Below are 23,539 nucleotides of genomic sequence, written 5' to 3'. Positions count from 1 at the left end.
AGACCCTCCATGAGTCAACTCTGTGCAGCCTCTCCAGGTTTAACTCTTGTTGCTTCCTCTATCACCCACTCCCTCTCCTATAGGCCCTGCCCAGATGCAGATGCAGACCCATAGATACATGCCAAGGTCACAGGATATTTGCATCACTCCCTGGAGAGTCCTGTCAGGCCAAGAATGAGGGGAAGGGGCCAGAACCACAGAATTTCTTTTGGCACCCAGGGAACAAGGGGCCTGAGGGCAGCAGGGCCTCTGCTTGGGGGCAGCGGACATGTCTGTCCTCTCACTGAGTGTCTGACCACAGGCTCCCCCTGCAGAGCTGACGATTAGCAATTAACTGGGAGGAATCTCAGGGGGTGAGGTTAATCGGTTAATCAGGGAACAGAGAGGGGGGGCAGCTGGGGTTCTAGGGACTTTGCCCTTGACCCGAGGGTATAAAGAGGAGGGTCCCAGCCCCTCCTCAGGGTCTTGGGACTTTCCTGAGCTGCTGAGCAGGAATCGAAACGCATAACCCTAAGGTGAGTCCAGGAACCCCATGTCTTGACCCCATCCCCAACTCCTAGTAGAAAACAGCCCATCACCGCAGCCAGGAGTTCTCAGTCCCAGCTCCTCTTCCAGTCTCCCCTCCGGCCTCTGTGCCCCACTACAACCACCATCGCTTTCTCCCCCTATGACATCTTAACCCCAATCCAGCCAAAGGACTCGTAGTCTCCCAGGGCTTGAATACATCTCTGCCCCACCCAACAGCCAAGGACCCCTGGGACAATGGAGACGGGGTACTGAGGCAGAACAGGGGCACCCCTACCCCAACAGCCAAGAATTCCAGGGCAGTGCAGGGGCCCTAAAGTAAGCCAGACACTAGAGGAAGGGGTAGCAACAGACAAGATGGAATTTAACAAAGGATTATGAATACTGAATCTTTATGTAATTTGCTTTTTCTTAGTTGCTAGGGTATTAGAATAGTTAGAAGAAAAGAATTGAAAGAGTGGAACTGTAACCCACAGTATCCTTTGAAATTTGTTCATAGCTACTTGTTAAATGGTAAATTGAAAGCTATACCTTTTTGTATATGTTGTATTTCACAACAAGGAAGTAACTGAAACTGTGGTACTATGACTCATAACAACTTTGGAAATTTCCTATATATCTACATGTTAAATCATACATTGAAAGATATTACCTTTTTGTATGTATTATATCTCATAATAAGGAAATAACCGAAACTGGAGTTGTAACCTATAATATTCTTTGAAATTTGCTCTTTAACTTCTTGTTAAGTTGCACTTGGAAAGTTGTCACCGTTACATATATATATGTTACATTCTACAGTTAAAAAAAAAAAAGGAAAAAAAAGTAAAGTAAGGTGGGGGCTTCCCAGACTTGGAGACAGGGTCGGGACCCTCCTTTCCTAAACCAGGCCTGTTTTGAGCCTCTTTGTGGGAAGAAAAGCTTTTGGTGTTTGCTCCTTGCCCCTCCGGGGACTGGATAAGGAAGGAAATTCATTTGTAAGAGGAACCCGGGGATGTGGGATCCAGGCGCCCCAAGGCGGTGCCACGGGTGGGGGTGCGGGGTGACTAGGAGAGTGTTCCCGGCTGGCCCCATGAACACAGGTCTCAGGCGTCAACGTGTTCTCAGGACAGCCCAGTTGCCCTACACCTGCAGGTCTTCTAAGGCCACAGCAGCTTTCTCAGCTCCCGAGTGGAGACAGGCGGCTCTCCCACGGTCCCTTTGCACACCTACCTCTCCCCCTCTTTCTCCAATTCACTCCCCTCACTTTTCATCTCAGCTTTTCTCTTTCTCAGGAAGACTTCCTCTCCCTTAAGAGCCCACCTCTGCTGCATCCTGTATCTTTCATTCTAGCACTTGTCCCGTTGCCATTTTCTGTTCATTTGTAGAGTTATTTGATTTAGATCTACCTCCCCCACTGGACTTCCAGCTTCCTGAGGAGAGGACCCCTGTCTGACTTCCACAGCCATGTGTGTGTTTGGGATCACATGCTATGGGTGCCTGTGTGTGTGAACCTGTGTGAGTGTGTGCGTGAATGTGCAAGGGCAGGTGTGAATATGTCTGAGGGTGTGTTGGGGTTGTTAAGGTGTGTACAAATGCATGCAGTGTAAGTGTCTGGGTGTGGGTTTGACTGTGTGTGTGTGAATGTGTGTGTACAAATGTGTATGAATGTGTGAGTGTGAGAGTACGGGTTTGAATGTGAGTGTGTAGTGTGTGAGGTGTGTGTGTATGAATGTGTGAGTGTATGTGTTATTCTCTGTGTGTGAATGTGTGCAAATATGTGTGTGGTATAAGTGTGTAGGTGTGGGCTTGAATATATGTATGTGTACGTGTATGAGGTATGTGTATATGATATGTGCGAGTATGTGTATGAATGAATGTGTGTGTGTATACAAAAGTGCATGTGGTGTAAGTGTGTGGGTTTGAATGTGTGTGAGTGTGTATGTGTATGAGGGCATAGTGTAGGTGAATGTGCGTGTGTACAAAGTGTGTGGGTTTGAATGTACGTGAGGTTGTGCAGTGCATGTGAGGTGTGTGTGAGGTGTGCAAGTGAGTGTGAAAATGTGGGTTCGAATGTATGTGTGTGGAGTGTGAGTGTTTATGAATGTGCATGAGTGTGTATGTGTGATTCTCTCTGTGTGAATGTGTACAAATGTGTGTGTGGTAGAAGTGTACAGGTGTGGGCTTGAATGTGAGTATGTGTATCCATGTGAGGTGTGTGTATGGGTTTGTGTATATGGATGCAGGTGTGAGTGTGTGTGAATGTGTGTGTGCACGTTACAACTGTGTGTGTGGTGTAAGTGTGCAGGTGTGGGTTTGATTGTGTGTGAGGTGTATGTGTATGGATTTGTGGGTATGGATGTGTATGAGTGTGTGTGTGAAGGTGTGTGCACGTTACAAATGTGTGTGGTGTAAGCATGCAGGTGTGTGCTTGAATGTGAGAATGTGCATGTGTATGACGTGTGTGTATATGTTATGTGTGAGTGTGTATGAATGTGTGTAGCGTAAGTGTGCAGGTTAGGTTTGAATCTGCATGAGTATGTGCAAGGTGTATGTGTATGGATTTGTGTGTATGGATGTGTGTGTGCACGTTACAAATGTGTGTGGTGTAAGTGTGCGGGTGTCAGTTTGAATGCATGTGATTGTGTGTAGTGCATGTGAGGTGTGCATGTGAGTATGTGTGAGAGGTGTGCGTGTGAGTGTCTGTCCAGGGCACAGCAGCTGTCACTCAGTGCCGCTGCCCTTGCAGGTGTCAGATGCTGTCCTATGGCGAGAGGCTGGGGGCCCGGGCTGTCTCCCCAGTGCCGGTCTGCAGTGGGCACATGATGAGCGGGGCTGCCTTTGCCTATGTGCCCAGCCCACAGGGTGAGTGCTGCTCCCACCCTGCAGACCCTGCTCACCCCTGTGTGCCCACAGCTCGGGTGAGCCCTCTGCCCCCCACCTGCCCTTCCCACCCTCCCCAGGATCTTGGGGCCTCTGGGGCTCCTGACCAGCCTCTCCCCACCCCCCAGTCCTGCACAGGATCCCAGGGGCCTCCGCCTATGCCTTCCCCAGCCTGGGCCCTGTGGCCCTCGCCGAGCCTGGCTGCCCCTACGGGGAGGTCCTGGAGCTCCCCGAGCCGCTGCCTGCCAAGCTGGCCCTGGAGGAGGAACAGAAGCCAGGTGGGCCTGGGGGGCAAGTGGGAGTGGCAGCCACTCTCCCAGCCCCCTGCCCACTATGCTCGTGGCCACCCCACCCCACCCCAACCCCAACCCCAGAGCCCGGGTGGGCCCAGAAGCTGCGCCAGGCCGCCACAATGCTCCTCAAGGTGCCGCTGATGCTTGCCTTCCTCTACCTCTTCGTCTGCTCCCTGGACGTGCTCAGCTCGGCCTTCCAGCTGGCTGGAGGTAGGGCCCGGGGGAGGGGGCTGGGGAAGGAAGGGTTCCCGCGGGGCCTTGGCCAATGCTGGCTCACACTACCCAGGGAAGGTGGCTGGTGACATCTTCAAGGACAACGCCATCCTCTCCAACCCGGTGGCAGGGCTGGTGGTAGGGATCCTGGTGACGGTGCTGGTGCAGAGTTCTAGCACCTCCACGTCCATCGTCGTCAGCATGGTCTCCTCTGGCTGTGAGTAGGCCGCTGGGCCAGGGAGAGGGCTGGGGCAGGGGCTGGATAGGGTAGGGGTGGTGGCTCAGGGCTGAGAATCGGGAGGCAGGAGGCTGGGGGCATCTCCCACGCTGTCCTCTAAAGTATGGCCGAGAGTCTGAGCCAGGAGGGACGCCCCCAGAAGCTGGAAAGGATGGTGAATGGGGAATAAGACCCCAGGAAGGTTCCCCTCCATTTTGCCTCTCCCTCATCACCCACTGGATCAGTGACACCTCTACCAGAGAAATAGAACCAGCAGGATATACAGATTTATACAGATTTACGGCAAAGAATTGACTTAAGACTGTGGGGTCTGGCTAGGCAAGTTGGAGTGCCTAGGGCAGGCCATCAGGAAGGGCAGGCTGGAAACCTGAAACTCCTGGATAGGAGCTGAGCTGCGTGGACCACAGGGGGACTTTCTTCTTCTTCAGAAAAGTCTCCAGTTTGCTCTTAAGACCTTCATTCGATTGCATGAGATCCACTCAGATGACACTCAGAAGGGACAATCTCCCTTACTTAAAGTCAACTGACTATAGATGTTAACAAAATACCTAGGTTGGCATTTGATGAATAACTGGGGACAGTGGCCTAGCCATATGCACACTCAGGTATACATATGCACACACAAGCAGAGGCGTGTATTTGCACAGAGGACCCGTATGCTCATGCATGCCCACACCTACACATATGCCCATGCTTGTGTGTGTGCCACACATATACAACCATACATGTACAAGCACACACATGTATTCACCCAGCCCAGGGCCACAGGTCCTGCGACGCTGAGGTTGCGCAATCTGCAGCGTGGCCGCCATGCCCACTGGGGGCTGGGGTGCAGGTAGTGCACCCTGCAGGAGCTGGCGTGGGGGCAGGAACGGGATGACCCTGACCCCATTCGCTAAGAGGCCCCCTCTCCCGCCAGTGCTGGAGGTAAGCTCTGCTATCCCTATCATCATGGGCTCCAACATCGGCACCTCCGTCACCAACACCATCGTGGCCCTGATGCAGGCAGGAGACAGGACTGACTTCCGGAGGTGCGGGGGTTGAGGTCGGGGGGGAGAGGAGCTTTGTGCTTGTTGGGGGAGGGTAGCACCTCCCCACCTCTCGGTGCCGGCCCACCCTGCAACGTGGCCTCCCTGCCCAGGGCCTTTGCAGGGGCCACGGTGCACGACTGCTTTAACTGGCTGTCAGTTCTGGTCCTGCTGCCCCTGGAGGCAGCCACCGGGTACCTGCATCACGTCACTTGGCTCATAGTGGCCTCCTTCAACATCCGCGGCGGCCGGGATGCTCCGGACCTGCTTAAGATCATCACGGAGCCCTTCACTAAGCTTATCATCCAGGTGCGGATGGGGGGCTGGGGGACCCAGAGTGGATGGTGGGATGAGGACCCCCACCCTCACTCCCCATCTCCCGCCACGGACCACGTCTTGCCCACAGCTGGACAAGTCCGTCATCACCAGCATTGCCACCAGTGACGAGTCCCTGAGGAATCACAGTCTCATTCGGATCTGGTGTCGCCCAGATACCGGGAAGGTGAGTCCCAGGCCTGGCCCCCAGGTGAGAGGACTCCCTCTGCAGGCAGCCACCTGCTGGTTTCATCGTCCACTCAAAATCCTCCAGGTATACCTTAGAGATAGTTAAACCTGGAGGACAAATAGGTGAGCCCCTTACTGTGATACTGTGCCTGTGGCAGACATTGCTAATCCCTCCCAGCCTCCCATGGTGCCTTAGGCAGACATGACCAATCAATTCCAGCTGGAAGGTGATTGATCTAGCACAGCAGTTCCCCACATGGGATTCCTAGACCCCACGTGGGGCAGCATCAGTACCACTTGGGAACTTGGAGATGCAAATTATTGGACCCTTCCCTAGACCTACTGAGTCAGGAAAAAACAAAACAAAACAAGACTCCAGGAGAGTGGGCCCAGCAGCCTATGTTTCAAAAATCCTTCTGTTCCATGCCCAAGTTTGAGAACCATTCTTCTAGCTCAACTCTCTGGCTTCACAGGTAGGGAAATAGGCTCAGAGAGGTTAAGAAACTTGCTGGAACTTGTCCTACAGTGTCAGAGCCCAAGCACAGGTCTTAGTATAGGGCTCTTGCCTGTCCCCTGGGGTACCAGAAGGTGGACAGAGAGAGTATTATAAGGATACCCGGGAAAGTAAGAAGAACAAACAGGAAACTGGCTAAGAAGCAGGTCAGAGGGGCCTCATGTAGACCCTGAAAACTGCCCCTCTTGAGATGCAAACAGCAGCTTGTGGCTCTTCCCCTGGAGACGGCCTCAGGTGTGAGCCCACATCTTCCTCTGCAGTGTTTCTGCTGCTTTCTGGCTTCTCCTGCCCAAGAGAAGTTCTGTCTAATCGGCTAGATGCTCAGTCTCCAGCACAGCCTGCCAGGCTCATGAGGAAGCAGGCAATTAGCACACTTCCTTCCTCAGTTGTAAAAAAAGAAAAGAAAATGGTTCATCAAAGCTGTAATCCATAATACTTACTTCTCCTTAAATATTACATACAAAAAGAGATTCAATTTCGAACAAGACTTAAGGAAATCTCAACCACCAGGCACCAACAGGAGACTTTCCCCTGCATCCTTGCCACTTGCTACTTTGTATTCCCTGACCTTTATCTGGAGATGAACAGAAAAAGAACTTCTCAACTTACCCTCCAATGTTCCTTTGCATCTGAAGTGCCACACAGCTCCAGCTCCCCTTCTGAGTCTCAGAGACAGCTCGACATCAAAAAGCCTGGCAGGCAGCTTTTATCCCAGCTTCCTGACCTCTCTCACACGCCAGCAATCTCCTCACAAGCAGTCTGAGCCCTCTCTGATCTCCCTGGACCACTCAGAGCTTCTCTACTTCATAGTAAAATCGGAAAGAGAAAGCAGTCACCCACTTTGATCTTCATGAAAAACAAGCCACAGGAGACCCTCGGCTGAGTTACTCACTTCCTCTGAGATGCCCGCTCAACTGCAGCTGCATTCCACGGTCTCAACTAACTGAGACTTGCAGCGTTTGCCATCTCACATAATTTACTCCTCACACAACTCCGGTGAAGTGGTCATGATTATGCCATTTTACCCAAGGGGAAAGGGAGGCTCTGTGTGATGAGCCACTCTATTGAATCAGCAAACCCTTTCCTTCACAGCAGTGTCAAGGTCGGATTTCCTCAGCTTGGAGGGTGGCTGGGGGTGGGGGCAGAGCTTGCTGTTCTCACCTCATCGTGGGACTTTGACTCATGCAGCCAAGTGCTTGCTCTTTATCTGGAACACGCATTGGTGTCTCCTCCTGCACCAAAGTTTTCCCTTTGAACACAAAGTCACCCTTGCTCCCTTCCAACTGCCTTTCATTGCCTCCAGCTTGCACCATACTGGACCCACCCTTGCCCAAACAGCTCTCCAGAGAACTAATGCCACCAAGGAGAGGGACTGGGTGGTCTCAGCATTTCCAGACTGGAAAAGATAAACCAGATCCAGTTTCAGTGTCCATTTCCTGGTTCTCCAGGACTGCCTCCATCCTGGGAATTTTCTTCTTGTGTGGTCACACTTTAGACCAAGAATCATACCCGCCTAGTTTAAACGAGCACCTTATCAGGAGGCCCTGCAACCTGGACAGTAGGGATAATCACATCTCCACTTTGCAGATGAAGACACTGAGGGTCAGAGAGGTGCAGTGTCTTCCCCGAGTTCACGCAGTTGAGGCAAGATGCAAATCCCATCTCGCTGCATCGACAAGACGCCAGAATGACTTCCCACCACACGTGTCCATTTCCTGCCCTGCTCTGCCCACAGGACCTTGAATGCTGTCAGGAGATCACAGTCACCCCGTCATGGTTCCAGAGCTGGCCGGCACCGCTCTAGGGCTGATTTCTCCTCTTGGCCACCAGAGGGTGCCACAGGCATGGCCTTCTCCCTCTGCTTCCACAAGAACAAAGACCCTGGGGCTCCTCATTTCTGGAGGGGAAACCAACAGGCAGGCTCACATCCCATGCTTTCCTTCCCGGGGCGAGGATTCTTGGAGCCAAGCCCTCAACTGCAAGCTTAATCACTTCTTTCAGTTCCCTTAATTTGGGGTATTTCTGCAGGCATTTAAATCCCAACTCTGTCTTCCCAGATGCTTCACAACTAGCCCCTGGGGAGAAGTCAGGGACATTAGGCACCCCATGCTGCCGGGGAGGAAATTGAGGCCCAGAGAGATTAATGTTCCATCCAAGATCACGCAGCTGGGAGTGGCTCAACTGGGGTTTGTGCCCACATAGTCCTTTTCTTCCCACAGAGCTCGCCACTACCACCACCACCCTCAAATGCCACCCCTCCACCCCTTGCAGGCCCAGGAGGGGATGGGCCCATTCTGGGAGTATCTCCCCAGACCCTGGTCTGCCCAGCTCTTTAATAGAGGCTGGAGCTTGGCCCTTCTCCTGCCTCTACAGTCCTCTTTGGAGCTTTAAGGGTCTCTGAACTCTCCCTGTGGGCTCAGCAACCCCAGGCAGGAAGGTCAAGGTTCCAAAAACCTGGAGGTCTTAGCCCTCAGCTGTGCCCTGCCCCCGGCTCTGCCAGCTCTGAGTGGGGACCTCAGCAATGTCCCTCCTCCACCTCCTCCTCCAGCTCCCCAGGAACCCCCGGTTCCCTCCCCCAGGAGACTCCTGGGCCCAACCTAGTGAAGGTCAGTGGGGGCACAGGCTGGGTCAGGCACCCACTCATCTCAGGGGTCACCTCTGTCCTAGTGTTCCAGGCTGGGGACCCCCAGGGAGGTGACTGAGCTTCTCCCTGATGGGGCTGGTGCTCTCACGTGTCTGCACCTGGGACAAGTTTGCAGGAGCCCTAAGGTTGACCTGATTTGGGAAAGAGAAACCTGGGAAGGCACTAAACCTAACCTGGGAAGTCAATCTCACACACACACACACACACACACACACACAAATGGATACACAACCTACACCCCATCTGCTCCTGGACAGGCCCAGGGAAAGCATCAAATACTTATTTAGATGCACAATTGAACTGATGGCTTGTCAGGAGCCAAGGGCTGTGGTGCATGCATTTTCTCCTATAAGTTTTGTAATAGCTCTTTTATTATTCCCACTTTAGAGGAGAGAACACGGGCTGAGAGGTGACCTGGCTTGCCCATGGTGGTTGGTACAAGAAGGAGGATTTGAACTCAGAGCTGCCTGACAGCAAACACCTGGCTCCCCTCTCACCCCTGGTTCTCCCCCCTCACCCCTGGCTCTCCCTTCACCCTTTGGTTCCACCCTCTCCCCTGGCTCTCCCTCCTGCTTCATCCCTGACTCTACCCACCCCTCACCTTTCCCTTCACACTTGCTCTCCCACCCCCTCATCCCTGACTCTGTCTCCCCAGCTCACTTCTGGCTCTCCCCTCAACCTGACCCCTAGCTCTCCCCCTCAGCCCTGGCTCTCCCCTTACACTCACAATAGCTACCATCACTTTCCCAGCCTGGTTTCCTACTCTAACCCAGAAGAGACATTTTCTTCTGTTCTCGGCCTGCAATTCAGGCCTGGGCTTGGGGGTGAGGGGATGGGGTGGGGGTGGGGGCTCCTGGAGGAAATGCAAGGGGCCTGGGGTTGCCTTTTAATTGCTAACCCAATGAGGCTACAAAGCAGTGAGCCAGGGGGCCAGAGTGGGCTGCTCCTGTTTGGCCTTTGTAGAATTGTAGGGCATGCCTTAAATGGTTGCCTTCATTTACCAACTGGGAGATTTTCTCTAACACTTCAATGTTGGGTTCCCTTGAAATCTGGACAACCTGGCCAGGCTGGCTTGCCTCTGGATGATGACAGTGACCTGGAGCTGAAAGCCGTGACCCCGATGGGACCAGCACATACTCTCCAGCCCGCTGAGTCCCAGCCCCTCCCCACTCCAGCCCAAGCCCCCACCCCTACCCCTCGTGGATGTGACTGCCTGATCCTATAGCCCTTTGAATTGGGAGCCTCCCTTGGGGAGCCTCCATGATTGCTCTGACTACAGGTAGGGGAGGAAAGAGATATGGGGTCTGGAGCACCTGCTCCACTATCCCTCCCCCCTTCCGATCCCCTTGGATAAGGAACCAAGTGAGAGGAGAATTGAGCTTGGACTCTCACGGGCCTTAGGGGAGAGGATGGGGCATCAAGAATGGGTTTGGTCATAAAAGATGGGACAAGGGAGGGTTTTCTGAAAAAGGGGGACATGGCCTGCAGTGTCCCATGCCACTGGGAGGTGGGAGAAAACAAGAACAAAGACACCACTGGATTCGGTGGAGCCAGGCTGAGGAGTCGGGGGGCTGAGCGGTCAGAGGGCCCATCGACCCTCTGACCATTCAATGTGTGGAAGGTGTTTTCACTCATGTTTCTTCAGCGGAGAAAACAGGCTCAGAGAGAGCCAGTGGTCACCCAAGGCCCACTCCATCTCCCCTATCCCCCATCTCTCCCTAACCCCCATCTTAGCCCCAACTCCAGGCTGCATTTCTCCCAAATTCTCTAAAATCCCCCTCCTCTTCTTCAAGGCTCCCACTGCCATGCCCAGCGGGACCCTTGGGAATGTCACCATGGAGAAGTGTAAGTGTCTGCAGCGGAATGGGACATACGGGGCATGGGAGGGGCAGCCCTGGCGTCAGCACCCCAAGAGTGGGCAAAAGTGGGGGGCTGGGAGCTGACAGGGTGGGGGTGTTGATCAGCTCTGTTGCTTGGCACCAACCCCCCTTGCAGGCAACCACATCTTCGTGGCCACGGGGCTGCCTGACCTGGCCGTGGGGCTCATCCTGCTGGCTGGCTCCCTGGTAGTCCTATGCACCTGTCTCATCCTCCTTGTCAAGATGCTCAACTCCCTGCTCAAGGGCCAGGTGGCCAAAGTCATTCAGAAGGTCATCAACACTGGTGAGCCCTGGGGAGTGGTGTGGGGTGGGGGGCTCCCCAAGGGAGGCCCCCAATTCAAAGTCCTGCCACTGCTTTGCTATGTAATCTGGGTAAAGCCCAACCCTCTTTGAGTCTCGGTTTTCCCACCTGAACAAAGAAGGGGTTGGACCAGGTGACTTCAGAGGCCCCCGAGGTGCTGACATCCCCTCTGGCTGGGGTTCCAAAGTAGCAGGAGGCTCAAAGATTCTCAGGGGCTCTTGTTGGAGTCAACCAACAAATATCCATTAAGCCCCTCCCATGTGCCAAAGCACTATAGAGTGCCAGGGACACAGAGGTGAGCCCGGGAAGATGGAACCTGAACTCAGGGGACTTGCAGCACAGTGAGGAGGGAGGTGGGGGAACCAGGCAATAAAAAAAAAGAAATGAATGAGGGAGAGAAATTCAGAGAAAGAGATAACTGTCAAGGAAAGAGCAAAACAGAGCAATGCAACGGGGTGTGGAAGGGGCAGCTTTGGACTGGCAGGCAGAGGCCTCAAAGAGGTAGGGCTGAGATGTGGGTGAAGTGCATTCCAGGCAGAAGGAACAGCCAGGGCAAAGGCTCAGAGGTAGGAACCAGCTGGACAGGTCTGTAGCACAAAAGGCAGGCCCGTGTGGTTGGAGCCCCCGAGTGCCACCAGGAAGAGAGGCAGGGGCAAGAGCCAGGTCGTGGGGGTGATCCGGGGGGCTGTGCTCAGAGCCTGGACTTTAGCAAGGGTCCTAGGAGCCCAGTGGGACTGGTGGGAGGTGGAAAAAGTTTGGGGCAGGGGAGTGATACCATCTAATTTTCATTTCAAGCTTCACTTTGAGCTTTGGGGACCCTGCCTGACACTCGGAGAAGCCATTTGACAGATGCCAGACTCCGGGGCAGCCAGGGTGCTGGGGGAGGACAGAGAAGGCAAAAACAAGGTTGGCCTGAGGGCCAGGGTCAGGGAGGGCTTTCCGCAAGTGATATCTGCGCTGAGCCCCAAGGAGAGTACTTAGGAGCTCAGTAGGATCTTTCTGGAGGAGAGAAGGGCCTGCAGGGTGATGGGACCAGGTTGAGAAGGGCTTTTAATTAATCCAAGACAAAAGAGGGCAACTGGAAGCTCCTGCCTTTGGGTCAGGGGAATGACAAGGTTCTTCTTGGAAACTGGCATCTGAATAGCTCCTCCCCAAGGCAGGTCCCCCGCTTCTCTCCCAGGGGGCCCTCTCACTGACCCAGGCCCCCTGGGGTGGGGATTCTGTTGCAGACTTCCCGGCGCCCTTCACCTGGGTCACGGGCTACCTGGCCATGATGGTGGGGGCGGGCATGACCTTCATTGTTCAGAGCAGCTCGGTGTTCACCTCGGCCATCACCCCGCTCATTGGTGAGGGCCCCTGCCATGGGGGGTTGGGGATGGAGGTGGCAGGCAAAGGGCTGGAGGAGGGAGCCGGGGCGGGGAGCAGGGGGTGGGCAGTGGGTGCCACATGCTCCCTCCCTCTGTCCCCCCACCCAGGCCTAGGTGTGATCAGCATCGAACGGGCCTACCCCCTCACCCTGGGATCCAACATAGGAACGACCACCACTGCCATCCTGGCTGCCCTTGCCAGCCCCAAGGAGAAGCTGACTAGCGCCTTCCAGGTGGGGTGGGGTGGGGTAGGGAGGTCGGGCTGGGACAGGGGCTTTGGGGGCTTGACCAAGGGGGTTACAATATGTCAGGGAGATATATTTTCTTGACACCCACTAGGTGCCACCCACTCTGCCAGGCTCTGTGGAAATCACTGTGAGCCAAGTAGACACATCTGGAGTCTATGAGGGAGACATTAATCAAATAACCACAGCAGTAAACAATTTCAAGTCTGATTCTGGAGAAAGGGGGGCTCTAAGAGGGGTCCTCTGGGGCGGGGGCAACCACTGGAGAATCCAGGAGCAAAGGACTAGGCAGGGGCCTGCAGTCAGGGCATTAACCAATCAAGAGGCTGGAGCTGCTGGGTCAGACATTAATAATCTTTCAGTGCCAAGACCTTGGCAAAATCTGGTGGGGAACTCCCACAAGAGGGGTTGGCAGGGAGAATGTGGAAGGTTTAGGGCAGCAGCAGCTATTTACTAGCTGGTCCAGAAGAATTGCAATATTTTCAAAATGAGGGCAGCCCCCTTGGGGTGGGTCCCAGGGTGTGGGTGACTTCTCTGCTGCTCGGACCAGGGCAGACTTTGCCCCCACCCCATTATCTACATGCTTTCCCGAGCCCTGAGCCCACTTGTGCCCCCTCGCTCCTGCAGATTGCCCTCTGCCACTTCTTCTTCAACATCTCGGGCATCCTGCTGTGGTACCCGGTACCCTGCACGCGCCTGCCCATCCAGATGGCCAAGGCCCTGGGCAAGCGCACAGCCAGGTACCGCTGGTTCGCTGTCCTCTATCTCCTTGTGTGCTTCCTGCTGCTGCCCTCGCTGGTGTTTGGGGTCTCCATGGCAGGCTGGCGGGCCATGGTGGGGGTGGGCGCCCCCTTCGGGGCCCTGCTGGCCTTCGTGGTGCTCATCAGCGTTCTGCAGAGCCGCAGCCCCAGGCGCCTGCCCAAATGGCTGCAGACGTGGGACTTCTTGCCCCACTGGATGCACTCGCTGCAGCCCCTGGACCGCCTCATCACCCGGGCCACCCTGAGCTGCGCCCGGCCCGAGCCCCGCTCGCCGCCGCTGCCCACCAGGGTCTTCCTGGAGGAGCTGCCCCCTGCCACACCTTCCCCCCGCCTCGCCCTGCCCGCTCGCCACAATGCCACCCACCTCTAGGCCATGGGCCCAGCCTGCTGCCTGGGGCCAGGAAGGGGTCTGTGCAGGTGCCTAAGATGGGAGGGCAGAGGAGAGTGTGTGTATGTGTAAGAGTGTGTGTGTGTGTGCGCACGCACGCACGTGTCTGTGCCACTCTGGGTGTGACTTCGTCCTGATGCAGGTCTGCCATGGTTTGGACTGGTGTGACCAAGAGTCGGTGGACATCCACCTGTGGGCACCTTCATTGGGAAAAGCCGGCCTGTAAATGTGCAGACGTGTGGATGCTTGCATTTTGTACACGTGTGGGCCTGTGTGTGTGTGTGTGTGTGTGTGTGTGTGTGTGTGTGTGTACAGATGCACCAGTGGGCATCGCTGTGTATGCTGCAGGATGTCTGGGTAGGATTTTGAGACTTTCTATATGTGAACAGAGGCCAGTTTGCATCTCTGCATTTACCTGACTGGGCTGGGTGGGAGGGAGGTTTGGTCGGAGCATGTGACCATGTGGTTGTTTGCTTGGGCATATACATGGATGCCTGATCAGAGACTGAATTCTCACCCCCTCCCTGCCACCTGCCTTCCTCCATGCTACCATTCTTATCCTCACCCAGGGTTTCTGCACCACCAACTACAACCTGCTTCTCAAACACTGCCTGATGGAAAAAAAATAAATACAAGAATTAAACTCTCATGCATTTGGAAGTCTTTTTGCTCCCCAACTAGAGAGGAAGGCAAGACCATGGTTTGGGGTTCCATAGCACCATCTCCCCTCCCAGAGACTGTCTCTGATAGCAGCCAGCCCTGCCCTGGCCAGTTGCCATCTTTGCATCGGATCTGGAGGAGTGGGTATTGCCAGCTGTCCCTAATTCTCCACCCTACCCTGCCTTAATGTGTGCAACCTACAATTCAAATGCCCCAGAAGCCCTACTTAGTGCCTGGGGCCACCCTACTCTTAATCCCCACTGGGCTGGACCTCTTCTGGTCTCTCCCTGCCCTCCGAACCCACCTCCCTCCTTCCCACTCCCCCTTACTGGGACAAGATCAGCGTTCCAGAAAATGACTGACTGGTGGGGCCTGTCAGAGCCACTGGGGGAGGGGGCAGGCAGGGGGAGGGGGTGACAGAAGCCATGCCCTGGACCCCAGTGCATGGGGACAGGGACCAGACACCCTGCCTCCCACCTTTGGCCTCCACCTGCAGCCTTTAATAAAGTAGCCCTCACTTCAGTCCATCCAAGGGGTTTAATTCCTTCTCCGTAGGGCCCCCTTGAGCTCAGGTCTGCAGAGTGATGGTCAAAGGGTGGGAGATTCTAAAGTGCCTACCTACTTCTGGGGCCTTTGGGCCCCAAGGGGACTGGAAGGGGGAAAGGAAGCCCTAGGGCCCCAGACCAGGGGGTGTAATGGACTGGGACATGGGCTCTCCAGGTGGGACTTTCCCCCTTTGAAGTAAGTGGGGGAGCTGCAGGAGCCTTGGATCCCCAGCACTGCTCTCTACCCTCCTCACCCTGACGCAGCTGGCTGTCCACTCACAATCCTTGCTCCTGCCTCCTGCAGTGGAGTGGAGGGGTGAGAGGTACGCTGGCCTCCAGCTTTTGTGTGCTGGGGGGAGATCTTTGGAAGGATGGGGAGAGAGGAGGGAACTCTTGTTTGTCATGCACAGATGTGCCAGATTTTTGTGAGAAAGGCCTGAGATGGGGGAAGGGTGTGTGAAAAAGAAGACCCCACCCTCGGACCCTTCCTCAGGTGGAGCGCCTCTAGGCCCCCCCGGGACTGGCCAAAGGGCCAGAGGGCTCTTCAGGGCACCTGGGGATGGGAGAGCAGGGTCTAGGGCAGCTTCCGGACTCATAATCCCAACCCTGCCAGGCAACCCATCCGCAAGGATCTTCCGCTAAGCAGGTGTCCTCACCTGTAACTCCCCACGCGCAACGGGAGGCGGAGCGCACCGCGCCAGGTGAGAGTTTATTCCGGCCCCGTCAGCGCGGGCAGCCTGGGGGTCCCACTAGGTGCCTTGCATGCGCAGCCCGCGGATCAGCTCGTGCACAGTCTTGTTGAGGATGCCCCCGTGCACGCCACGTCGGCCCATGAGCACCAGGAGCGCGCGCGGCGTGTAGCCCACGCAGACACAGCGCCCGTCCTGGCCCTTGGTGCACGCGTCCAGCACGCCGTCGCCCTCGGCCATCAGGTGATCGCGGATGATGCAGCAGCGGCGGCCGGCCACGCTCAGGCCCGCCTGCAGGAAGGTGCGCCGATCTGGTCCCGTGAGCACGCCCACCTCCTGCGGGGAGATGGCAGCCAGCAGGCCACCGGGCCGCGACGCCCACACGCAGCGATTGTCGGAGTGGCCCACGATGGCCACGTCGTCGATGCGCTGGTCTCGCAGCACCGCGCTAATGTAGCCCTTCCAGTCACCCATCCTGGCTCGGAGCGCGCCCTTCCGCCTTGCACTGCCCAGGGACGTCCCACTGCAGCCAGCGCCTGGAATGCCCGGGGCATTTGTGACAATTGTGTGTGTGTGTGTGTGGGGGGTATGTGACGTAGGCCGCCCGGTGACATCACAGAGCGGCTACGGAGGCTGGAAAGGGGTCGGGGAGCGGGAAGGGGGCGTTTGTGGCTTAAGCCTGCTGCAGTTCTAAAAATAGCACGCAAGAGGAACTGGTGTCAGGGTCAAAATTACCCTCAAAAATCAACTTAAATGACCCGTAGATCACAGTACACGTAGCTTAAGAATAAAAAGACATGGCGATGTCTCGGGCAGTCGGACCTCTGAGCCTGGAAGAGAACCATTCAACCCCTAGATTCTGGTTCTCAAACGTGAGCATCAGAACTCCCTATAAGTCTGTAAAACAGATTGGGGGGCCCCATCGGGGAGTTTCTGATTCAGTAGTATCAGAATTTGCATTTCTAACAAGTTCCCTGGCAACTCTTGCTGGTCGCCTAGTGTGAGTTGGGGAGGTGGTATTCCAAGGAGTCACACCATTATTTTAACTTTAGGCTTTTCTAACAATAGTTCTCTACCTTGGTTACACATGGAATCACCCTTGGAGTTTTACACACATACCGTTATCCAGTTCCCATCCCTGGAGATACTGATTTAATTGGTCTGGCTTGAATCTTGGGCATCTTTTCCCCAGGCGACTCCAATGTACAGACAAGGTTGAGAAATGCTGCTCTATGAACTCCAAATGTTAATAGCAGCGCAATAAACGTTAGCTGGAAGTGAATCTAAACCTTGCATGATGAAATCTCATGGACCCGGTTCTCTGAAGGGCTGTGGAAAAGGCATTGGCGAGTGGGACCCCCGAAGCATGTTCTCTCTCAAGCATTTCAAAGCACTTTATGTGATGCCTTCGCCATGCCTGGCACCCGGCTAGCGGCGCTGAGGGAAATGGGACACAGTCCTTGCCGCCCAGGAGGGAAAGACGGTCCAGGGGCGGTTAGGAAGAGGTGTGCTCCTGGATCCAGGCCAGGTAGCTGGCCACATCGGTGTAGACGCCCGGCTTGTTGCGGTCTCCGCAACCCGAACCCCAACTGACGACGCCCCGCAAGATGAGCCGGCGCTCCGAGGTTCCGTCCTCGCAAACCAGCGGGCCACCAGAGTCACCCTGGGTCGGGGACACGCAGCTCAGCGCCCTCGGCTTGGGGTCTGCGCCTGAAAGGGTGGGGGAGAGGGAACCAACAGGGCCCATGACTCACCTGGCACGCATCGGTACCCCCCTCCAGGAAGCCAGCGCAGAGCATGCCGCTGGTGAAGGCCGCTCCGTGCACGTCGGGGGCGGAGCAGCGTTCAGACGCGATGAGCGGCACCTGCGCCTCCTGCAGGAAGCTGGCGTATTCTTCAGACCCTGCGGATGCAAAGGGTCTTCCTTACTCCCCACCCACTCCGGCTGCCGCCTGGACCACAGACCTGGCTACACCAGGCACTTCCAAACGCACTAATATCCTCCCTCCTTCGCAGCAACCCGGGAGTTGTCCTTAACTCCAATTTATATAAAAGAGGAAACTGAGGCTCAGAGAGGAGCTGGGCAGGAAGCCCACCTCCATCTTAATCTCCCCATTCAGGATCTCAGAACCTTTCTCCCTGCTCGAGCGCCGGACCAGCGTCCTGATTAGCCCCTTGTAGTCCACAGCCCCGGAATGAACCAAGAGAAAGCGCGATTCTCCCTGTACCCCCAGGAAACGTGGGGACCCCAAAAGTGAATACCCGGCCCTGGGAGGAGCAGAATGCAAGTTCTCACAACCCACAAAGCTGCGGGCGTCTCTGGCTTACCCCGGTGGCTAGGGGTCTCCCTCCCGCCTGCAGCCGTCCTGCCTACCCTCGAACTGGTGCCCCCAGCCGGCCAGCTCGCAGTCAGCGGCCTTGCGTTGGACGGGTGTGGCGGCGCAGCTCGGCAGGCACACGGGCTGGACGAAGTGTGACAGGCGCGCGCAGCTGCCGTCCGTGTTCTCCTGAAGGCGCAGCAGAGCTAACGCCAGCGGGGAGGAGCGTGAGGACCGGACGCTGGGTTGCGAGTCCTTCCTCGCTCCCACCGGGGCACCCCCCATGCACCCAGATCGTGCTGATAGCTGGTGGGTGAGAAGGCCTCATGCAGGCGGTAGGCGCGCACCGCCAGAGTCTGGCACTGCTCACAACTCTGGTTATGGACTTGCTGGCCGAGCACCACCGTCAGCTCTTCAGGGGCCGGCCTGGGGGCAGGGTGGGGTGAGGAAGCGCGCTGGGAGCCGGCCACGGCCGTCCTAGGGTGTCCCCTGCTCCCGAATCTCCTCCCCCGGTTTCAGTTTCCTTCCGGGCTGGGCTCAGGGGAGGGAGTCGCGCGGAAGAAAGCGCCCTCAGGAGAGGGGATCTTGGTAGGGGCCAGCTCGCGCCAGTGGGAGGGCGGGTACTCGCCGGTCCTGCAGGCAGTGAGCTGCGGTCAGCACCCAGCAGGGAGCGATGAGGCTGCCAGCGCAGAAATTGTGGCCCCAGTACAGCGCGGCGATGTAGGGGTGCGCTCCGGGCAGCGCCACCAGCCCCCCGACGACGCGGCTCAGTGAGGACAGCCGCTTCCGGAGCCTCTGCCCGCAGCCCAGCGGACTCGTCGGGGGCACTGAAGTCCACTGCTCCGGGGGCGTGCCCGAGACTGTAGGAGGAGCCCAGGCTGAGGCCGCCGCTTGCCCTGATCCAGCTCGCCCGATGCCCTCTGTCCTCGACCTTCTGGCCGCTTCCCACCTACCTGTGGTCTGGGACTGAAGCGAGGCCTGGGTCGTGGGCTGAGGCTGCTGCAAAGCCGAAGGCGCGGGTGAGGGCAGGTCCTGACTCCCAGAGGGGTCCCGGGTAGGACGCAGGAGCTGGGGCGTGGCCGAGGCTGGGAGCCGGCACCGTGCCAGGCGGCAGTGTTCCCAGCTCAGCCGATCGCCGCTCAGCACGAAGCACCACGGGCCGGTGTCATTGTCTGGGTTCCTGCAGCCACAAGAAGGGGGCCCCATTAGAGTACGGGGAGCCGCAGAGGACCCTGCGACGGAGAGAGATGCCCGGCCAGGTCCCACCCGGCGCACCGGCAGAAGGCGTGGCCGCCCAGTCCCCAGTTGCGCGCTTGCTCTGCAGACACGTTCCGGTAGGTGGCCTCCGAGGTCCACGGCTGGCATGGTGCGCCCGAGATTGTAGTCTGGGCCAAGCCACGGTAGCTGAGCCCGCGGCCATGGTAGCAGCTCGCCTCAGTGTCTGTGGAGAGAGGGGGTCTCTGCAGCCAGGGGGTGGCGTGGACTCCGCCCCCCTCTCATCCAGTTTCCCCACACCCCCTGGTGCTTCTGCCTTCCCAGTGACCCTGCCTCACCCACGTCGCAGACGGGTCCCGCGTAGCCCGCGGGGCAACGGCACAGGCGTCGGCCCTCCGCCTCCAGGCAGCTGCCGCCATTGAGACACGGATTGGTGCGGCAGCCTGGGGGAGGGAGAGTGTGGAGCCATCCCTGGGTCTAGAGACCCCGCAGAAAGCGCCCCCCGTCCCTGGGCTCCTCCCAACTTCTCCTCCCGACCTTTGGCCCTTCTCCTGGGGGTCGAACCCGCCCGGTGCGCTCACCCTGGCTGGCCAGAGGCTTGCAGTGGGCATCCGGCCCCTTGCACTGGCACTTGGCCACCCCTGCCGGTTGGAGCCTGTACCATATCTTATTCTCATGGAAGGACTGCAGAAGCTGAGGCTCGAAGCACTTCTCTGGGGACAAAGGGAGGGGGACCCTGGTCTCAAGAGGGGCTCACCATGGCAAGACTGGGCCAAGCATGGACTCCCAGGACCCCAGAACATCTTCAGTAGGTCTGGGCCAGCCCCTGTCCCAGCGCCCTTCCTCTGGGCCTCAGCACCCCACCCCCCTACCTCTCTGGCAGTGCTTCCCGGTGAGATGCTCTGGGCAGAGGCAGTGTGGTGGACCGTTTGGCATGTTCACACAAGTCCCCCCATTCCGGCAGGGGCTGTGTTTGCTGCAGTGGTCTGAGAGGTGCACACAGCCAGCAGAAGAATGGGGAGCCTGAGTCAGATGGTTGGGGGATGGAGGCAAAGGCCTGCCTCAACCTGCTTGTCTGGTGACCCTGGTACTCCAAGTTTCCAAGCCTTCTTTTATCCATCTGCAAAATGGGGCTACAACCCCGCCCGCCACCCTGCTCTGGACTTCTGAGAGGTTCTGTGGAAGGAAAGAAGGAGCTGGACCCAGAATCCCAAGTGTGTGGAGTCTCATGCTACCCAGGAGAGTAATTAGGGGAGAGGAGAGGGCCCTGGTCCACCAAGAGTCACCTTTCACTTTCTTGGGCTCCAGGCAGTATGACCACTTCTGGTCCTGCTCAAAATTGAGGGTGGTAGCACACCTGTAGAAAGAGGTGCAACCTCCCTGCTCTGCCCAGGGGGGCTGGGCGGGCCTCCCCTTTCATGGTTCCGTCTCTCCAAGCACAGTCCCCCTCCTTTCTGCCCTCCCCCCTCCTCCCACCACTCCAACCTCCTCTAGTTGGTCTTTTCTTACCAGGGCTGAGGACCAGGCCGGCCCCTGTGGGTACATCTGTAATACAGCTGCCCGTGGTACTGGAAGGGGAAGTGGCACGGCTCCCCACTGACGGTGACAACTGCGGGGATAACACACTCCTTGAGGGCTTCTCCCACTGCCCCAGTAAGCCCAGGCACCACTCCTTGGGGTTGGTGGCCTCCCCAGGGGCCTCGAACAACATCGTGTTTTCAAGACAGCATCTGGCTCAAGAACTTGGGTTCTGGAGCCAGGCCGCTGGGGTGGACTCCCAGCACCACCACCTACTAGCTGTGGGACCTCAGGTAAGTCTACAGCCTCAGGGCCCAGAAAAGGGCTTGTTGGATATTGAAGTCACTTGAGGACTCTGAGCCTTAGCTTCCTCATCTGTAAAGTGGCGGTGACACTAGCATCCACTTCTGACGAATGTAGCAAGACTGACATGATATATTGTCTGCAAAACCCTGGACACGGTGGCTGGCACACACCAAGGGTTCAAAAATGACTCTGCAAGCCACTGATTGTATACTTTGGATGGACTATATGGTGTGTAGATATATCTCAATAAAATTGCATTTTAAAAAAAAAAGGCAAATAGGATGGACAGAGAGGAGGGAGCCCACAGGTAAGGGATCAGATGTGGTCAGGCAAGCCTGAGGTGAGCAGGTTTGCTGGGTGTGTGGGTGCTGAGGAGAGGAAGCTAAGGGAGACCGGACTTGGATTGTGCTGGGCCTCGAATGCCACGCTAAGGGACTGAGACTTGACCCCACTCAGCCAGGCTCTACCAGGGCGGGGCCGGGACCCCTCAAGCCCCTGGTTCACACTCTAGATCAATATTTAGTGCCTGAAAGAGTGAGGGCAATGGGAGCCACGGCAGAGTTTGAGCACAGGCGAGATAGCAGATACCTCCCACCACCCCCCATGTAAATAGGAGGTTGATAACAAAAGCAAATATTTTTTAATCATTTACTATATTCTGGGATGAGTGCCTTACACTGATCAACGACTCATTTCCCTTTTCCAACTGCCCAAAGAGGTTTACTATTATCATCCTGGTTTTACAAATGGGGAAATTGAAACTTGGAGAGGCCAAGCCACTTGCCTGAAGTCAGGGACCCAGCTCATAAGTGATGAAGCCGGGACTGGGATTCAGGGGCATTTGGGCTCCAGAACCCTGCTCCGGATCTTCCTTGCCTATCAAGGGCCCTGGCTTCTGTGTGGCATGACAGGATGCCCCATGAGGGAAGGCTGGGGAAATGGAAGGCTGGGAAACAAAGGGGTTCCTGAGATGAAGTCTTGAACCAGCACATACCCCATCCATGCCGGGCTCTGGGCTGGGCCCTCAGATACAGCCCAATCCATCCTCAAGGAGCACAGAGTTCAGTATTGCTCTGGGTCCCTGGGCACAAAACCTGGCATAGAGGAGGCACTCAGGTCTCAGTGCCAGCCAGAATGATCCTGGGGACAGGAATGAAAAGTGCCCCAGATGCCTCCACTCACCCCCAGGGCCTGAGACTGACCACCTGCACTGGCCCCACCATCCCCAGCCCCACCCATGGGCATCTTAGGGTGCAGAGCTGGGCTACTTACCCACGGAATGTTCTCCCGTGTCATGCTTATGCTTCTTGGGGGTGTTCCAAGGTGGAGTCTATGGGGGACGGGGGAAGAGAAGAGGGCAGGGAATTGGCCCAGAAAGTCATAGCCTGCTCCTGATCCGATGCTAGATCCCAGCTTCCTCTCATAGCCCAGAAATCCAGCCGATTTCCTCATTAAGACCTGGGTCCTTTTTTTCCTCAGGGACCCCTCACCTTGTGAATTACAGGCCATACCCTCGTGTCCACCAGCTCAGGTTGTCTGTACCCTCTGCCTGAGTCTCCTGGCCCAGTTTCAGCTTCCACCAGGTCACGGCCAGGGGCATGGCTGGCAGTGGACCATCCCAGTACTGTCCTCCCAGTTCCCACATCCTTCACGGAAAGTGTGGGGTCCAGGCTCACCAGCAGGGACCCCAGCAGCAGCACAGCCCTCATGGTGTGCGTCTGTTAGACCAAGTGCTTGCCCAGGAGTCCGGATCAATAGGGCTGGGCAAAGGTCTCTGGGGCCTGGGAAGCAGGGAGAGGCCAAGCTGCCCTCTGGCCCACCAGGGCACAAGCTATTTGTGGGAAACCAAGCAGGGCAGCTTTCTTGGTAGACCCCAAAGGGAGGGGAGTTTGGGAATTAGTGGGCGGGGAAGAACGATGGGAAGTGGGGTTCCCTCCCTCTGTCCCAGTCATCAGGACTAGAAACAAGAATAAGGAACATTCTTGCGTTAGAGTTCCTCTCAGTAGTGAGAGGGTTAAGGAGATCAAAGAGAAGCTCTCTAGGGATTTTAGAATCCCCTGGGAAGTGTATTAGTTTTCTATTGCTGCATAACAAATCACCACAAACCAAGCCACTTAAAACGGCTCCTGTTTATTAGTTCACAGATCTGTAGGTCAAAAATCCAGCACTGCATGGCTGGGTTCTCTGCTCAGGATATCACAGGCTGATCTCAAGACTGTGTTCTTTGGAAACTCCACTTTTGAGCTCATTCAGCTTATTGACAGGATTCAGTTCCTTGAGGCTGTGAGACTGAGCTCCCCATTTCCTGGCTGGCTGGCAGCCAGGAGCCGCTCTCAGTTCCTAGAGGCTGCCTGCATATACATATATTTTGCCATGTGGCCCCCTCCATTGTCAAAGGCAGCAATAGAAAATCTCCCTCACATGGAAACTCTCTCACACTTTGAGTCTCCTTTGCCAGGAAGAGCCCCTTCCAATTTAAGGGCTTGCCTGATTAGGCCAGGCCCACCAAGAATAATTGCCCTGTT

At 56.4% G+C, this 23,539-nt stretch overlaps 3 protein-coding genes across 12 annotated transcripts; 1 reads left to right on the top strand and 2 right to left on the bottom strand.

Moving 5' to 3' along the window:
* Window positions 1-496: 496 nt before the first annotated feature.
* On the top strand, window positions 497-14,394 carry SLC34A1 (solute carrier family 34 member 1). Of its 3 annotated transcripts, none has more exons than XM_037822951.1 (12): window positions 497-515; window positions 3,254-3,369; window positions 3,516-3,890; window positions 3,967-4,110; window positions 5,051-5,162; window positions 5,273-5,468; window positions 5,566-5,661; window positions 10,615-10,666; window positions 10,817-10,984; window positions 12,232-12,348; window positions 12,478-12,602; window positions 13,242-14,394. In XM_037822951.1, the coding sequence occupies exons 2-12, from the start codon at window positions 3,261-3,263 to the stop codon at window positions 13,743-13,745; spliced, it is 1,998 nt and encodes a 665-aa protein (XP_037678879.1). In that variant the 5' UTR covers window positions 497-515; window positions 3,254-3,260; the 3' UTR covers window positions 13,746-14,394. The 3 variants fall into 3 exon arrangements, with proteins under 3 accessions (XP_037678879.1, XP_037678881.1, XP_037678880.1); XM_037822953.1 differs by lacking the exon at window positions 497-515 and having other exon boundaries at window positions 3,106-3,369; window positions 3,516-3,665; window positions 3,868-3,890; window positions 3,972-4,110; XM_037822952.1 differs by lacking the exon at window positions 497-515 and having other exon boundaries at window positions 3,107-3,369; window positions 3,516-3,665; window positions 3,762-3,890.
* Window positions 14,366-16,896, bottom strand: PFN3 (profilin 3). Of its 2 annotated transcripts, none has more exons than XR_005214802.1 (2): window positions 15,625-16,237; window positions 14,366-15,329 (listed from the first exon to the last, which is right to left on the bottom strand). XR_005214802.1 is itself a non-coding variant. In XM_037822984.1 (2 exons), exon 2 carries the CDS (start codon window positions 16,129-16,131, stop codon window positions 15,718-15,720), a length of 414 nt encoding a protein of 137 aa, XP_037678912.1. In that variant the 5' UTR covers window positions 16,132-16,193; window positions 16,777-16,896; the 3' UTR covers window positions 14,366-15,717. The 2 variants fall into 2 exon arrangements, 1 of the variants encoding a protein (XP_037678912.1); XM_037822984.1 differs by adding an exon at window positions 16,777-16,896 and having other exon boundaries at window positions 14,366-16,193.
* Window positions 16,389-22,758, bottom strand: F12 (coagulation factor XII). 7 transcript variants are annotated; one of them, XM_037822947.1, is made up of 14 exons: window positions 22,505-22,758; window positions 22,287-22,344; window positions 20,700-20,799; window positions 20,477-20,547; window positions 20,063-20,176; window positions 19,772-19,903; window positions 19,529-19,633; window positions 19,251-19,416; window positions 18,929-19,155; window positions 18,604-18,853; window positions 18,265-18,401; window positions 18,032-18,181; window positions 17,412-17,560; window positions 16,389-16,986 (listed from the first exon to the last, which is right to left on the bottom strand). In XM_037822947.1, the coding sequence occupies exons 1-14, from the start codon at window positions 22,721-22,723 to the stop codon at window positions 16,963-16,965; spliced, it is 1,902 nt and encodes a 633-aa protein (XP_037678875.1). In that variant the 5' UTR covers window positions 22,724-22,758; the 3' UTR covers window positions 16,389-16,962. The 7 variants fall into 7 exon arrangements, with proteins under 7 accessions (XP_037678875.1, XP_037678872.1, XP_037678873.1 ...); XM_037822944.1 differs by lacking the exon at window positions 16,389-16,986 and adding an exon at window positions 17,037-17,320; XM_037822945.1 differs by lacking the exon at window positions 16,389-16,986 and adding an exon at window positions 17,037-17,320 and having other exon boundaries at window positions 18,604-18,835.
* Window positions 22,759-23,539: the final 781 nt, after the last annotated feature.

Source organism: Choloepus didactylus (assembly GCF_015220235.1).
Source record: "Choloepus didactylus isolate mChoDid1 chromosome 11 unlocalized genomic scaffold, mChoDid1.pri SUPER_11_unloc1, whole genome shotgun sequence".
In the NCBI taxonomy this organism is placed as follows: Eukaryota; Metazoa; Chordata; class Mammalia; order Pilosa; family Megalonychidae; genus Choloepus; species Choloepus didactylus.
The sequence above is the reverse complement of the archived record's forward strand: the minus strand, read 5'-3'. Positions and strand labels throughout refer to the sequence as shown.